General features: G+C 50.9%; 1 protein-coding gene and 1 long non-coding RNA gene across 2 annotated transcripts in view; both read right to left on the reverse strand.

Moving 5' to 3' along the window:
- Nucleotides 1-1985: 1985 nt before the first annotated feature.
- Nucleotides 1986-4547, reverse strand: LOC136405980 (uncharacterized). Its single transcript, XR_010751602.1, has 3 exons — nucleotides 4338-4547; nucleotides 4031-4124; nucleotides 1986-2469 (listed from the first exon to the last, which is right to left on the reverse strand). It is a non-coding gene; the product is annotated as an uncharacterized lncRNA (long non-coding RNA).
- Nucleotides 4548-9501: 4954 nt separating this feature from the next.
- Nucleotides 9502-14655, reverse strand: part of TAPT1 (transmembrane anterior posterior transformation 1) — a 64409-nt gene continuing 59255 nt past the window's right edge. Inside the window, exons 13-14 of the mRNA XM_066384495.1 lie at nucleotides 14148-14308; nucleotides 9502-12388 (exon numbers count right to left, since the gene is read on the reverse strand). Of these exons, the coding sequence (XP_066240592.1) occupies nucleotides 12171-12388; nucleotides 14148-14308 (379 nt within the window). The 3' untranslated portion in view covers nucleotides 9502-12170. The remainder of the gene's footprint in view (nucleotides 12389-14147; nucleotides 14309-14655) is intronic.

A 14655-nucleotide genomic window follows, 5' to 3' on the forward strand; every position in this document is an offset into this window, starting at 1 on the left:
GATTAATGAGCAGGCAGAGACTTGAGGAAGCAGGCACCGTAATCAGCCCCATATTGCAGATCAGTAAACCCTACCCTTCACCACGGAGGACCTACAGGTGCTCACAACACCCCATGCTGGGGCCGGGGTGGGGGTGGAGGAGGTGGCCGTGGGCAGCAGAGAAAAGCTCCACTCCCTGAACCCCACAGGAACGGGGTCCCCCCGAACCCGCATCTTTCCCAGTGTTCCTTTCCATTAATCCAGCCCCGTCTAGAAACCCCACCCTCCTGAGGCAGAAGACAGCCCTCCGCTTGGATGTGCTGCTGTACAGCTCCTCTGCTGGGTCCCCGGTCTCCGGGGGGGTCCTGAGTCGGCAAGTCTTCCCACGGGGACACTGGCTGGTGGCGCTCCCCGCGCCCAGCAGGCGGCAGCGCCTCAGTGTGAGCAGGTGTTGTTCTTAGATATGACCGACCACGTGTGGCCTGCCTAAGGATGAGGCATTCCATCTGCTCTGTGCCTTGGGCCTGATCCTCAAAAAACAGAAGCTTTGGCATCATTGAGGGTTTCTGACTCCTGCCTGAGGCCGGTTTACACGGGTGTCCTGTTGGCCGGCACCACGCTCCGTCCTGATTGGCACCAGCCAGTGAAACTGCCTCCTCTGATCGTGGGTGGGGCCATGACGCCGCTCTTCAGTTGGCGGGACACAGGTCTGGTCTTCGGTGTCAGCAAATGGGGTTCAGTTCTCATCTCCACCTGCTGCACGGTCTTAGCGGGTTCCCTTGGCCTCCCTCACCACCGGCTCCTCGATTATAAACCTGAGATAAGACAGATCCCCTCGCCGGGAGGATGGAGACAGTGGGTGGCAAGTTCCCAGGCTTCTGCTGGGCTGGAGGCAGACCGTCAACAGAAGTGGGTTCCTTCCTCTGCACCCTGCGGCTCCCTGTGCTGAAGCCGCTGACACCCGTGCTGCCCAGAGGAGAGGACGATTGTAAGACCCTTTGTTGCTCTGCCGCCCCCGCCCGCTCTGCGACAGGACCAGGGGCCACCTGCACACACACCCCAGGGCCGCGGAGGGAGTGCGGAGGCAGCACGCGGGTCCCGGTGGAGCCTGAACCAGCCTGCTCGGTTTGACTCCCGCCACTGCCGCTTACTGCGCTCCTCTGAACCTGCTGCTTCCCCCAAGTCTCAAAGCCTTATCTATAAATATAAGCGAGCACTGAGCTCAGAATGTCTGTGCAGAACGAGGGACCTGAGCACCTACGGTATTTTAGCCGAGTCCAGACATGGTGAGAAGCGCCCCATAAACACTAGGCAGTGGGATTGGGTATAAACTCCCAGGGCCCTCTGAACAGCCGGTAAGCTAGGGTATGCAGGCTCTTGGTGAGTTGTAAGTGGCCAGTTAAAAATAAAAGCTTATTGTCATTTGATCAAAACAGCGAGAGGGAACACGGCCCACGCTAGGATACCCCCCCCGCCCCCAGAACCTGCGAGGCTGCCTCTGTGAGCAAAGACTGAGTTCGCAAATACAGGGAGAGAGGATGGAGTTCACACTCAGGCTCTTCCTTCTGCACTGAGCTGCAGCCTCAGCTTTGCAAACCCAGTCAGCAGCTTGCCAGGGGTCTATCTTGTGACCTAATTAAATAATAGGAAGGAAAAGGATTTTTGCAAAATGGAGAAAAGATTACATCAGGAGCAGTCATCTATGGTAAAATGACAAGAGCTCATTAATGTCGTTTTAATTAGGAAATCATAGGCGTTTAACCTGCGGTGGCAGTAGGGTGTTCCCCTCAGAGGACGTGGTGCGACGCGCACCAAGTTGTGGGTCAGAGGCCTGCATTTGCGGGAGTCCTGTCTCCATCACCAGCCAGGTTAGTGTAGGGCAGGTTATCTCACCTGTCCAGGTCTTGTTTTCCTACTTTGAAAAATGAGAGTAATTAAACGCATTTCCTCCATTAAATAATTGATGAGAACACAGTCCGGAAAGTATCAGGTCTTAGCAAAACACAAGGTTTTATTAACATCACATCGTGATCATTTATTTCTCTCAGCCATCAGTCCAGGGGAGCCCAACGTTGCCAGAGAATGGAGATTTTGTTTCTCTGTTCGTTAATTCTTTACTGACACCATCTTCCAAGGACTCGAGGCAGCACATGACAACATATCCATAGCACAGCATCATTCCGGTAACTCCCACCATGAGTTCCATGGGCTGTTGCTTCCAGGCCCTGCAGGGCAGTAAAAGTGATTGGGGGAGGGGGCGTCTTCTCTTGGCTTATTGAATTTATGAATAAGTGAATAGAAGAAAATAAGTGGAGATTTCTTTTAAGCAAGATTCCTTCATTCGGGGAGCACACACTTTTGCAGCGTCCATGAATAACGTGTCCGACAATCTCCCCCTTACAAGCACAGTCACAAAGGCATCGTGGGAATGGGACCCCTTTTCTGTCCGTCATCACCGACCCTCTTCTTCATGACAAGGAAGCTGACACCCTAAACAGACAGAAGCCAGGACTTTCACTAAAAACACCAGGATGGGCCACGATCAAAGCCTGGGCGAAGCACTCTTTTACCAGAACGGAAAAGCACCGCTGGTGAAAACAAGAGTGAGTCATTTCTGAACACAAAGGAGACTGAGCAAAGCCCTCCACTTGGGGGGATTCTGTGTCCAGTCTAGACAGAATGGGGGTCATTTCACAGCCAAGTGCTGTGTCCTCAGCCCCCTGCCCTGTCCCAGTCCTCACCTGTCACACCTTGTCCATCCTTCTGGCTCCATTTTGGGTGGCCCTGACCTCCACTCTCATTCTGTGCTAATGGACCCCTTATTTTGTTCAGTGCCACTACGTTCCAGGCTGCGTGAGAGATTTGGTTTAAGCTGCTGGTATTTTTTGAACTATAGGACGCAGCCCATCCCAAGATTATGCTGCCAAGTTAATGGGGTATGAACAACATTAAAAAAACATAAACAAAATATTTGAATAAATCAGAGTAACGGTAAGTATTGTCTAATTTCTTTTCACTTTTCAGTCACACATGTGTGTGCACACTGGGCGTCAATGTCAAATGCCTTTCCTATTATGGCACTCCATTAGAAATTTCTAGAGACGCTGGTCTGAGCCAATCAGGAGGTTTTCGAGTCTCTGTCTTCCAGCCCTCCACTTGTGGCTGAGCCCCCCAAAAGAAAAAGATATGAATAATGTCATTAAAATGAAAAAATATCTAAGAAAAAATGAAAAAATATCTAATAAATGCATTAAAAATGCCTAATCACACTCTTAGAACTAAGTACCCTTTTTTAAACCCCTGTAAGGTTGGCATGCATGACAGCCATCCGACCAGGGCTGAGGTGGGTGGGGGGCTCCAGGCCTGCCCCCCGCCATGTCCCTCAGCAAAGCAATTTCATGACTCACATGGGGCGCTTTTGCCCAAGTACCTGCAGCTCCAGGAATTTATCCTGAAGAAATAATCAGACAAATGCCCAATGGGAAACGCTTCAGTGAATTACGATCCAACCGTATCTGGAATTCTATTCAGCCACTGAAAATATTGTCAGTTGTTGCTACGGAAAAATTCCCACCACATGTAAAGGAAATGAAGTATGTCATAAACCAGCATGGGGCATCCCATTGGAACATATTTTCATGCAGAAGCCCATGTGTGTGCAGATATTATCAGAAGCAGTGGGAAAGAAGGAACATGCACCAAATTAGATGGTGAAATGATAAGTAACACTCTCCCCTCCCTTTATCGGAATACTCTTCTGACTTCTCTTCTTCATAACTCATATGTATCACTGGGGAAAGAAAGCTAATAAAAGTTTTAACAATGTGTGGTGTTTGCCACTGCTCAGGGCGGGAAGAGGGGCGCTGTCCCCTCCCTCCTTAGCTTAGAGGAAGTAATGCCAGGCGTATTATGACTATGTGTTTAGCAAGCCCACGCCCGACCCATGGTGGGGAGCCCTCCTCCCGGGTCCTGGGACTGCACCCAAACCTTGGAAAATCAGGGCGTTGGTTTCCTGGTTGGTAGGAGGACATCAGTATCCCATTGTACCCACCCTGCAGGGGGGATGAAAAGCCACGCGGAAACTATTTGCAAAGTGCCAGGCATCACATAAACCCACATTGTTCTGCCTCGGGCTGCCGTGGCTCCTTAGGGGGAAAAGAAAGGTGATACAGCTATAAGCAGCAAAACCAAAACACTTCGTTCATAATCCAAATTCTAAAAATAGCACGCCTAGTCCACGGAGGATTAGCGTCCCGTGAGAGCCCGGAAAACATCGCCCGAGAGTAGGGGCAAAGGAACAGGCTGTTGGTTAACTGTGTGTGCTTTTGTTAGGAAATGACTTGACTTAAGAAGCACACCTTGTGTGCGCTGGTGAGGGCTCTCGTAGCGGGCAGTCCTGAGGTCCATGCACGGCACAGAGAGGGGAGGACTGGCGCTCTGCCATCAGAGGGACCCTGCTCTTTCCTCGCTGGGTGACGGCTGGGAAAAGAGCCTCTTGAACTTCAGTGTCCACATCTGTAAAATGGGGACTTGCAGGGAGGGACATTGCACAGGTTAAATGAGGCATGAATTAAAAGAGCCTTGTGTGGTGATTTGTGATGGATGCCTAATAAGTACAGCTTTAAGAATTATTATTAATATTATTTTTTACAGGGACAGAGAGAAAGTCAGAGAGAGGGATAGGTAGGGACAGACAGACAGGAACGGAGAGAGATGAGAAGCATCAATCATCAGTTTTTTGTTGCAACACCTTAGTTGTTCATTGATTGCTTTCTCATATGTGCCTTGACCGCGGGCCTTCAGCAGACCGAATACCCCTTGCTCGAGCCAGCGGCCTTGGGTCCAAGCTGGTGAGCTTTTTGCTCAAACCAGATGAGCCCGCACTCAAGCTGGCGACCTTGAGGTCTTGAACCTGGGTCCTCCGCATCCCAGTCCGACGCTCTATCCACTGTGCCACTGCCTGGTCAGGCTATTATTATTATCACTACTACTCTAGCTCTTGTTCAAGCCACAGCCGGGTGACAACTTATCAGTGATACAGGAGAAAAGCAGCTTGAAGCAAGTTGCCAGTGATAAGGAGAGTCATAGGGAACATAGTCGATAGTACTCTAATAACTGTGTATGGTTAGTCAGTTGGGCACTAGACTTGTTGGAGGGAGCAGTTCATAAGGTACATAGATGTCTAACCACTGTGTTGTGCACTGAAACATATAATAGTGTATGTCAACTGTATTGAAAAGTAAGTTAATTTTTTTTTTAAAGTGGGGGGGGAAAAGCAGCTTGCCTGGGGAGAGAGGTTAGACCTGGTAGACAGAGGTCAGGTGCCTCGTCAGAGCATCTTCAAGGGGTTTCCATCAGCCTGGGACCCACTTCGTCTTTCAACGTGTGATCTTGGAAGGAGAAATGAACAGTACATTTATCTCCATCATCGCCGCAAGGGAGTCCATTTAAAGATGCAGAGGGTCTGAAACGGCAAGGCTTCATCTCCCCTCGCCCACAGCTCCTTCCCACCGCCAGCTCTCGGTCCAGACCTGACAGTCGGGGAGCCGAGTCTGGTCTCCTGAGACTTCCTTCCATTCCCCTCCTGGAAATGCGGCTTCCGTCCCGGGCTCCTGAGCAGATCCTCCCACCTGCGGCTGGGAATCATTTCACAATGGCAGATCTGGAGGTCGCTCGTTATCATGATCCGTCACCTGCGCAAGAAACAGAAAATCAGACAGAAACCGATTTTGCCTGCTGTGTCAGCGTGGAAGGGAGGAAGTCTAGGCCGAGTCCTGTCCTGTCCCCGCCGCCCCTGGAGGTGGTCCCTGGAGGTGTAGTGGTTCCTGCGGTCTGCTGCTTTGCCTTCCGAGGTGGGACCGCGCCAGGTCAGCCGGGGTAGGCGGGGGGCCTCTGGCACCGCCCCGGCCTGGCTCCAGGCTGCCTGAGCCCAGTTTACTCCGTAGAGACAGCCCCTCACTGGGGTCCCTCAGTGCAGGCCAGCTCCCCTGGGACTCAGCGTCCACACAGCAGAAAAGGCAATATCCTAACTCCTCCTGGCCCTGGACTTGCATCTAGCCCTCTGCTCTCTGCCCCTTACTGCTCTCACGCTGCAAACTGTCCCCCTCCCATGTCCCCCAGCACCCCTGAACCTCCGCCCGCGGGATATCCCGCACACTCTCACCCTGCAGCTGGGAACCTGCTGGTATCCATCCGCCTGGGCATGAGCACTCTCACCCTGCAGCTGGGGACTTGCTGGTATCCATCCGCCTGGGCATGCGCACTCTCACCCTGCAGCTGGGAACCTGCTGGTATCCGTCTGCCTGGACAGGATTCCTCCGCCGCTCAGGCAAGACCTCTCGGAGGGCATGACCTCTCGGAGCCTCCCTGACCGCCCAGTCTGGATTTCTCATCACTTCCCCATCTCATTCATTACCTTACTCTCTCGACAGCACCCAGTACCCTCCCCAGGACTCCGCGTTCCCACGTTCATCATCTGGTTTCTCCACTGGACTAGAAGCTTCCGAAGAGCAGGCCCCCGCCTGCCCGGTCTGCGCTGAGCCCGGCTCCCAGAGCAGAGGGTGCCCGAGAGCGGGAAGGGGTCACTCGCGCAGGGTGACGGTGCTCAGCTGCACCCAGCCCTCCACGTGGTCACTAGCGCTTTGGAGCGTCCTGTGGCGTCTTGACCCGGTGCTCTCTGGTTTCTGCGTGACTGGTCTGAGGGGTCCCGCCCCCGTGGGAGGGGATGGGGCCTTCACAGCTGGAGGTTTGAGGAACCCTGGGAGCCCCCGGTTTGCAGCCCTACTCTGCCTTATCCTGCGGCCTGGGCTCGAGCAGCCGGACATCAGTAAAAGGCAGCCTTTTATCTGAAATGTAGGCATGTGCTGAAGAGCTTTGGCCCCAAATTCCACTTCTGTCTCTCCCATCTTGACCTTCTGAAAAGCAGATGGAGTGGTTCTGGCCCCACAATCCTGAGGTCCAGATCCTAGAGCGAGGGCGCTGGGCCAGTGGATCTCATGTTGAAGGGTGAGGTCCCCCCCCCCCCCCGCCGGGCTGTAACAGCAGGTGGCCGGGCCCCACTCCCAGAGTCAGCAGGTCTGGGTGAGGGCCAAGCCACTGCATTTCTAACATGTTCCAGGTGATGGGATGCCGGTGGCCCAGGGTCCACACCTTGAGGACCACTAATCTAGACCATGAGGCATCAGGTGATGTAGGTGTGCACAACTTAGATTTGTGCAGGGACTTAGCATTCTTATTTGCTTCTCCCCACACCCTGAGAAGTGGGTGTCATTCCCAATTTACAGATGAACAGACTGAGGTTGGCAGTGCCACTCAGAGCAGCTCGTGGCTCCCACACCAGCTGGCCCTCCCTTGCACGTCCTGGAGGGGTCATCATCCCAGACCTCTGATAAACAGAAGGTCACTACACCCTGCACCCCTTCAGTCCGATGACTCTGGCACAAATGATGGCCGTTGCCTCCGTAAGGGTCTCCGTGGCTGGGCTTCCCTGTCACAAGCAGCATGTAGCACCGAGGTTGTGAGCACAGGTTATCCGGCTACAAAAGGGGTCTGACTTTCTGCTCTGCCACGTGCTAGCTGGGTGACCTCGAACGAGTTATGTCACACTTTACAATTTACAAGATCTAGCCCCTGCCCGCACTGCTGAGCAGTAGCAAACTTTTTGGATCACTAAAACCACCTTGGAAATGCCAATTTCCCTTAACAACTGCCACCCTCAATTGTACATATTCTTCCTTAATCAGATTAAACATAACCTACACCACCCCTGACATCTCAGGCCCTTAGAAACGTCACCTGTCCCACTAAGCCATGACGTAGGGCTATTTCCAGCACTCACTTGGATGGCGTTTGTCTCCTCAAATCGGCCCCATGTGACATTTTCGCTGCTTTTTGACACATTAACTTATTTTTCTCCCACTTCTCTGTGCTGGTAGGCTACATTCATCTACTCTGTTACTGTGCGCACAACGCTCCTGAGAGATAAGGGGCCAAAACGCTGCTCAGAAGGGTCCATGGTCACATCGGGCTTTGCCACTGAAGAGAGTAAGTGTAGCATTCAGTTCAAAATGGCGCAGGGTACTGGGAGGCTGACCGCTGAGTAAGTGGGGCATGGTAATCTTTATCTTTTCCCCTAAAACAACAAATAGTAAATGCGAATCCAAGAGTACTTTCAGAAGCATGTGTTGTCGAGATCCAGGTCTAACACCTCCCTCCTTTGACGTGGAGGTCTGTAAAAAGGCCCTTTCGGATTCCCCGGTGTGCGGATGTGGGCTGGCACAGAGCCTCCAGGTTCAGTGGCTTAGGAACAAAGGCGTTTCTCTCTCTTGTGTAGAGGCGACGCTGAGTGTTTCAAGTTGATGGGCAGCTCGGCTCCACGGAGGCCTTCAGGGACCCAGGTTCCAGCCTTCCGGCATGCCACGGTGCTGAGCGTTTGTCCGCGTGATAGGGGCACACCTGGCGGGAGCAGAGAAAAGGGGTGTGGACCCACACTGGCATACACCCCTTCCACTTCACCCCCCCCCCGTGAGAACCGGTCACTCGGCCGCTGGGAACAGCCAGAGGAACTCAGGGGTGTAGTCTTTACATAGACAGCTTGGTGCCCAGGTACAACTGTATGTCCCTATGGGTAACTAGCATCTTTGGTAAAAGGACATTGTTGGTCAAATAAGTTTGTAAAATATGATTTTTGAGTTTGCTCACTTTAACTGTTAAAAATGGCAGTGGACTGTGAAATTGCTAATTACCTACCTGCTTGGGAAGGGCCATTGTTATGCTAATGTTTGCTGGAGGAGGGGTTTCGCACCAAGAAGTTTTAAAAGAGCAGGGAAGGAGGAGAGAAAGAAGGAAGCCGTTTTTTGCAGAGTGAGAGCAGAGGAGGAGATGAGGAAGAGAGGTCAGGGCTCTTGTGAGCTCTGTTGAGACTGGTGGGGGGAGAGATGAGAAGCATCAACAATCAGTTTTTCGTTGTGACACCTTAGTTGTTCATTGATTGCTTTCTCTTATGTGCCTTGACCGCAGGCCTTCAGCAGACCAAGTAACCCCTTGCTTGAGCCAGTGATCTTGGGTCCAAGCTGGTGAGCTTTTGCTCAAACCAGATGAGCCCGCGCTCAAGCTGGCGACCTCAGGGTCTCGAACTTGGGTCCTTCCGCATTCCAGTCCGATGCTCTATCCGCTGCACCACTGGCTGGTCAGGCCTGGTGGGGGTCTTTGATTCTAAGAAAAACTGGATGTCAGTAGCTTTGGGAGCCCTGAGTGAAAGGGAAGTGTTTTCCCTGTTTGTTTTCCCAAGGGTCAGTGCAAGGCTAGAATAAACAATGGCCCACCATTTTTTGGCTCCGCTGTTTCTTTACCGTCTGCCCGAATCTAACGTGAACCTGCGTGTAAATGGCCACGACGGCCGTGAGTACTGGCCTTACAGACATATTCTTCATTGCACTTCATAGAAGCACTGAGAACTGCTGTACAATGACCTTATTTTAAGCAAATTCAATAGGAAAGAAAAATAAGACTTAGATAAACACATTACAGAACTAGATTTATTTCCGAACTGAAGGAAAACAGGGGTCATCCGGGACAGGCTGCGTCTCCAGCACACGCCATGTCACCAATGTGCTTGCTGTCGTCTCCTGAGCAGAGCAGAGAAGGGGCTGTGTTCGCTGCTGACACAGCCCTAAATCAGCTCCTGACAGGTAGGGGATGGATACATCTCCAGAAGGAAAAACTTAGGGGATCTAATAATAGCAAGTATCTTCCACGGACATGTATAATAAAGAGCGTCAAGTGGACATGCCAGCTGGAGTACAAGAGTACCAAGTACAGAGAGAATCTGGCCAGGCTCCTGAGTGAGCCTCGGCGCTCGCGCTTTAAGTCCGAAGAAAACACTAGTACAAGTCGGACCTATGATGTGCCTTATTCTTAAAACCAAAGCACTGTCTTGACCTTGACACCCAGATGTAAAAAGCACACTGTGTGACATTCAAAACACGTGTAAAATGCAAGGACCTTCATTTGCTGACAGATACGAACTGGTTCTTGATCCAAGGCCAAGCCTTTTTTTTTTTTTTTTAAGAATGCAACATTTTGTCGCTGTTAAGACCAAAAGAATAATTCAAATTAGACAATCCTGTCACTTGTCAATTAGAAATACTTATAAAACGGGAAATTCACTCCACCAAATACAACAGTAAACATCAAAATAAATTCAGTGACCTTGTTAGAAAAGATTACAAAATTGAAATTTATTGAGTTTCACACAAGATGCATTTATAAAATTAGTACTGAATGCCATTTTGACAGAAGAACTGAACATCTTTCTGAACTCCCATATATTCTGCCAAGGAAATGAACACCTTCCGAAATTGACAGCACAGTCACAGAATAATTCAAGCTGCATTGAAAGATACACCCCCAACATATTCTTGTGCTGATTAGGGCTGTGTTTGGCAAAGTTTTCCCTCCAAACTATTCCTATTCACCGTGGACACCATTCCTTTTGGTGAAGATGAAAAAAAAAAAATTCTAAAAAGGGGCTTCACTGAAACACATACAAAGCAATTAAAAGTCTTTTTCATTTTAAACTTGAAACACTTCATGGTCTCACAAAAGCATTTCTGTACAGTTTCCTTTGACCCTATGCGAACATTAATCTTCAGATTCCTTTAGTTTAATGCAAAATGCTAAAATTCACTTTCGTGTGTCAAATGAACAAGGCAAACAAAGCATTCAAACTGCTCTGTGTCTCCCCGGGGAAACAGCCACATCACCTGAAATCTCCCCTGAACATCACAGGCCGAAATGTCAGCGCAGCCGCTGAACCTCAGAAGGAAACTGTCAACGGAGGTAACAGTTAACAGTGACATCTGGACACTGAAATTAGATGCTGCAGTAAAATTTTTTATAATGATGCAAAGAGGTTTCTCAAGATAAAACGTGGTGAAAAATAACTTGTCCTATGGTGCTGGCCACAAACGAGTCAGCAAGCAGAAATGGAACCTTGACCTCAAACAAAACCAGAAAGCACCTTTTGGTTGCTGTTTCCAACATCCACACACAAACAGCTCCCCACACCCAGACAGACACCCACACACCCCAAACACCTCACTGAGTTTCTCCCCACAGGGCTTGCCCCTCCCCCCGGCACGGACACAGCCAATCACATCTCTCCCCACAGACACACACAGACACAGGCCAGCCCAGGGCAGACGCAGGCACACGCACGGACACTCCAAACAGAAACCAATGCGCTTGACAGCGCACAAGACGCTGCTCAATCACTTATTTACCTTAAAACTGTTACTTAAAAAACTCAGTTCACAGTCAACACCTTTGAATTTTGTACAGTTCTTCAGGCTATTCAACACCAAATCCTTTGAACTGTAACAGCTGGTGAAGCAATTAGTTTTAAAGTGAGATCAGTGAACTATACATTTAACACTGCTCTGCTCTCTCGGTATAAAATGGACCTTCTTGTAAGGTAACTCCTATTTTATCCACTGCAATTCAACAATACATGGTTCACATTTTCCTTTAAAGAGTAAACTGAAAAATTATGACCCAATTTCTCAGTGATGCATAACCTTCATTCATTATTATTTTTAAAATAGACAAATAGGCTTAGGACTTTTTTTCTATAAAATGCTACTATTCATCATGTCTTATTTAATGTAGCCTTTTATTCTGATCACTTCAGATACATCTTCAAGGATTATTCTGGTAGTAAGAACATTTATCATGACTTAGTGTAATTCTGTTTTAAAACGCTTTGGCAGATGACGTCGGGCTGGAGACTGCCTGTGAGAACGGTGTGCAGTGCGCAGGCGCCGCGCGGAACAGCTGCCACAGCTCTCTGGGGGCGTGGCCTCCGCCCGACAAGCCCTTCAGGCCAAACCCGACATTCTGGAAGCACGGACGGACAGGGCAGAAGGGATTCTGCGCTGTTCCCATCGGGCCGGACGTGACCGCTGCCTCTCCCCATGGGGGGAAGCCCCCGCACGGTCCGACTGGAGGGCGCCGCTGTTCTGTGACCTGACCTTCAACCAGACCACGTTACTGGAAGAAAGATACTAGGACTTGCTTTCCGTTAATAACTTAAGTTTTTAAATAAATATTTAAGTGCTGCTTCCGCATCTGTCCGCCGGGAAGCACAGCCCGGCCACTCCAGGACGCGGCGTTGGTCAGCAGAGCTGCAGAACTCAGTCGATCCGGTTTCCGCAGATTGTGAACCGGTCTATGTCCAACAAGTCTTTCTTCGAGGACCTGTGTTTCAGTTCCGAGTTCTCCTGCGCCATGTCCTTCTCTTCGCCGTCTGGAGTCGTCAGAAACTGATCAGAACTGCTTGTCACAAGTAATGGTATGACATTTTCCTTCTGATGGCCAGGCTGGCTGGTGACTGAGGCAGACAGGGTTTCTTCTGGGGGAGGAACAGAGCCTTTAATTAGAAAAAGATTTCCTCTAAACTTATAATAAATATGAGCTTATCAATATAGTGGTTCTGAATGAAAGTGTAAATGATAGCAAACAGCATGTTGTGTGACAGCCATAATTTATAATGAAACTCAGAGGCTACGTCATTTCTGTCTGCTTACCCAAACTCTTATGGAAGGGCTATGATGTGGATCACTTCCCACAGTAACTCTGTTACCTGATGTTGGAAAAATCAGAATTTCCCCCTAAGAAACTCCTTCCTACATAACCAAGTCCCGGCCGGGTTGTGGCCAGGGCAAAAACGCCAACAGTGGCCCCTCTGGCCGGCAGCAGGGCTAAACGACTGACACAGCCCACGTCTGTCGTGCAGTCTTGGCTACACTTGGTCAGCACTCCCCCGCTGGAAGCCACGTCGGAGGTAAAAACAGACCAATAAACAGAGCCCAGTGTTTATCAGGGGCTACGGGGATGCTGGAGCCGGGCCTGAGGACACCCGGGCTGGGGACGCCTGGGCTGGGGACGCCTGGGCCGGGGACCCAGCGACCTCTGAGGCGCCCACCCCGTCCTCAGAGGAGCAGAGTCACTGAGACAAGGGAGACAGCCGGACTGTCCATGCCGACCAGGAACACTCTGACGAGTGCTGATGACGGATGCACCTGCTGAAACCATCCCACAGCTGGGATAGTGAGCTCACTTGTCTGTCTCTGCGTAACCTGGCGGCTGTGCTTCACTCCCTTTAAAACACCATGAACACCACGTCTTGAGAGCTGGTCCCTCTTTTCATCCCTGAATGGGGCCTGAGCTGCCTGACTTGCACCTTCCTGAATGTTCTCTGGCCTGTGGTCTCTCAACCTCCAAGACATCTACAAACACGCAGACAACTCAATCCGAAATTCCCTCCTTACACACAGCCCTGCCTGGACTCAGTGGCCTTGACCTGTACCTGTGCCTAAGGGTCCCCTCATTAGTCTGCAGGCTCTTTGAGGCAAGACTGACACTAATGTCCTGCTGAGCTGAAAGAGCCTACATGACAGGACACTCTGTGAACGCTGTGATCTATCCAGGTGGCGAAGCAAATGCGACCCCATGTAACTAACAGTACTTACATGTCCTTTATAATGAAAACCCTGTTCCTAGCGAGGCTACGCTTCATCCGCTCACTAGGAGCCCTGCCCTGTGACGCACACACGCTGCATACGGCCCGGGCCCTCCCTGCAGACAGCGCTTGGGCCCAGCTCGGGCCGCATCTCTCCCGCTGAGAAACTTCTCCTCTCGGAACCGGAACCACAGCGCTACTCCTCTGGTGCTTCTTGGGCCTCCAGGGCTAGCTCATGCTGGCCCCTCTCCTGAGTGCCCTCTCCACCCAGCTCACCCGCTAGTTCTCCTGCGTCAGGGTTCAGCCCGGGCACCACGCCTGCAGGACGGGCCCCTCCTGTCCCCTCCGCCCTGCTACAGTCGGGCTCCCTCATCGGATCATCCTCTCCCTGACCACTCAGAACAGGCTCTGCCTCTCCTGTCACTGCCATCCAGTCCCCGTCCCCGTCCCTGTGGGACAGGTGCCCCCTGGTGACCTACTGGAGGGCACCGCAGGACATGCCTCTGGGAAGGGGGCTACACAGAAACATTAACAGCAACAACTAAGCAAAGTGAGACCAAATCCTGCCCGAGCAGGGATCCTTCTCTGGGGGGAGTTCAGACAGCCCTCTGGGAAACGACCCAGGAGGTGACGAGAAGAACCCACGTACCTTGGGAGGGTTTGCACTTGCTCTGCGACTTACTGGACGGTTTGCTGGGAGTGCCGGTGGGGGGTGGGTTAAACAGCTTCTCTTCCATCTTGGCCTCCTTCACGTACTGGCACGACTTTCCCAACAGCACAATGCTATTGAGTACTTTCAGGGATATCAACCTAAAACCAGAGAGAGACACGTGGCCGCCGCTGGACTTCATCTCAGTCGCTATGAGCAGCGCCTACTGCTCTGAGGAAACAGGGCCTGGAGTCCGAGGGCCCGACCCTGAGACGCTAACTCCGAGTTCCTAACACAAAGCCCAGTTTCCTGAGGACTCCTTTCACTACGGGGAAGTTATGATAAATTCCTTACTTCTCTCTGTAAGAAGAAATCCTACCATTTAAAAGCTATACCTTCTAACATTTATTTTCCTTTTATAGCCCTTCCCAATCACTTGAGATTTTTTCTTATTACAAAATGAATACATTTAGTAAATGCAGATGAACAAATTATACATATAATGGCT

The sequence above is a fragment of the Saccopteryx leptura genome, chromosome 5 (genome assembly GCF_036850995.1).
Source record: "Saccopteryx leptura isolate mSacLep1 chromosome 5, mSacLep1_pri_phased_curated, whole genome shotgun sequence".
In the NCBI taxonomy this organism is placed as follows: Eukaryota; Metazoa; Chordata; class Mammalia; order Chiroptera; family Emballonuridae; genus Saccopteryx; species Saccopteryx leptura.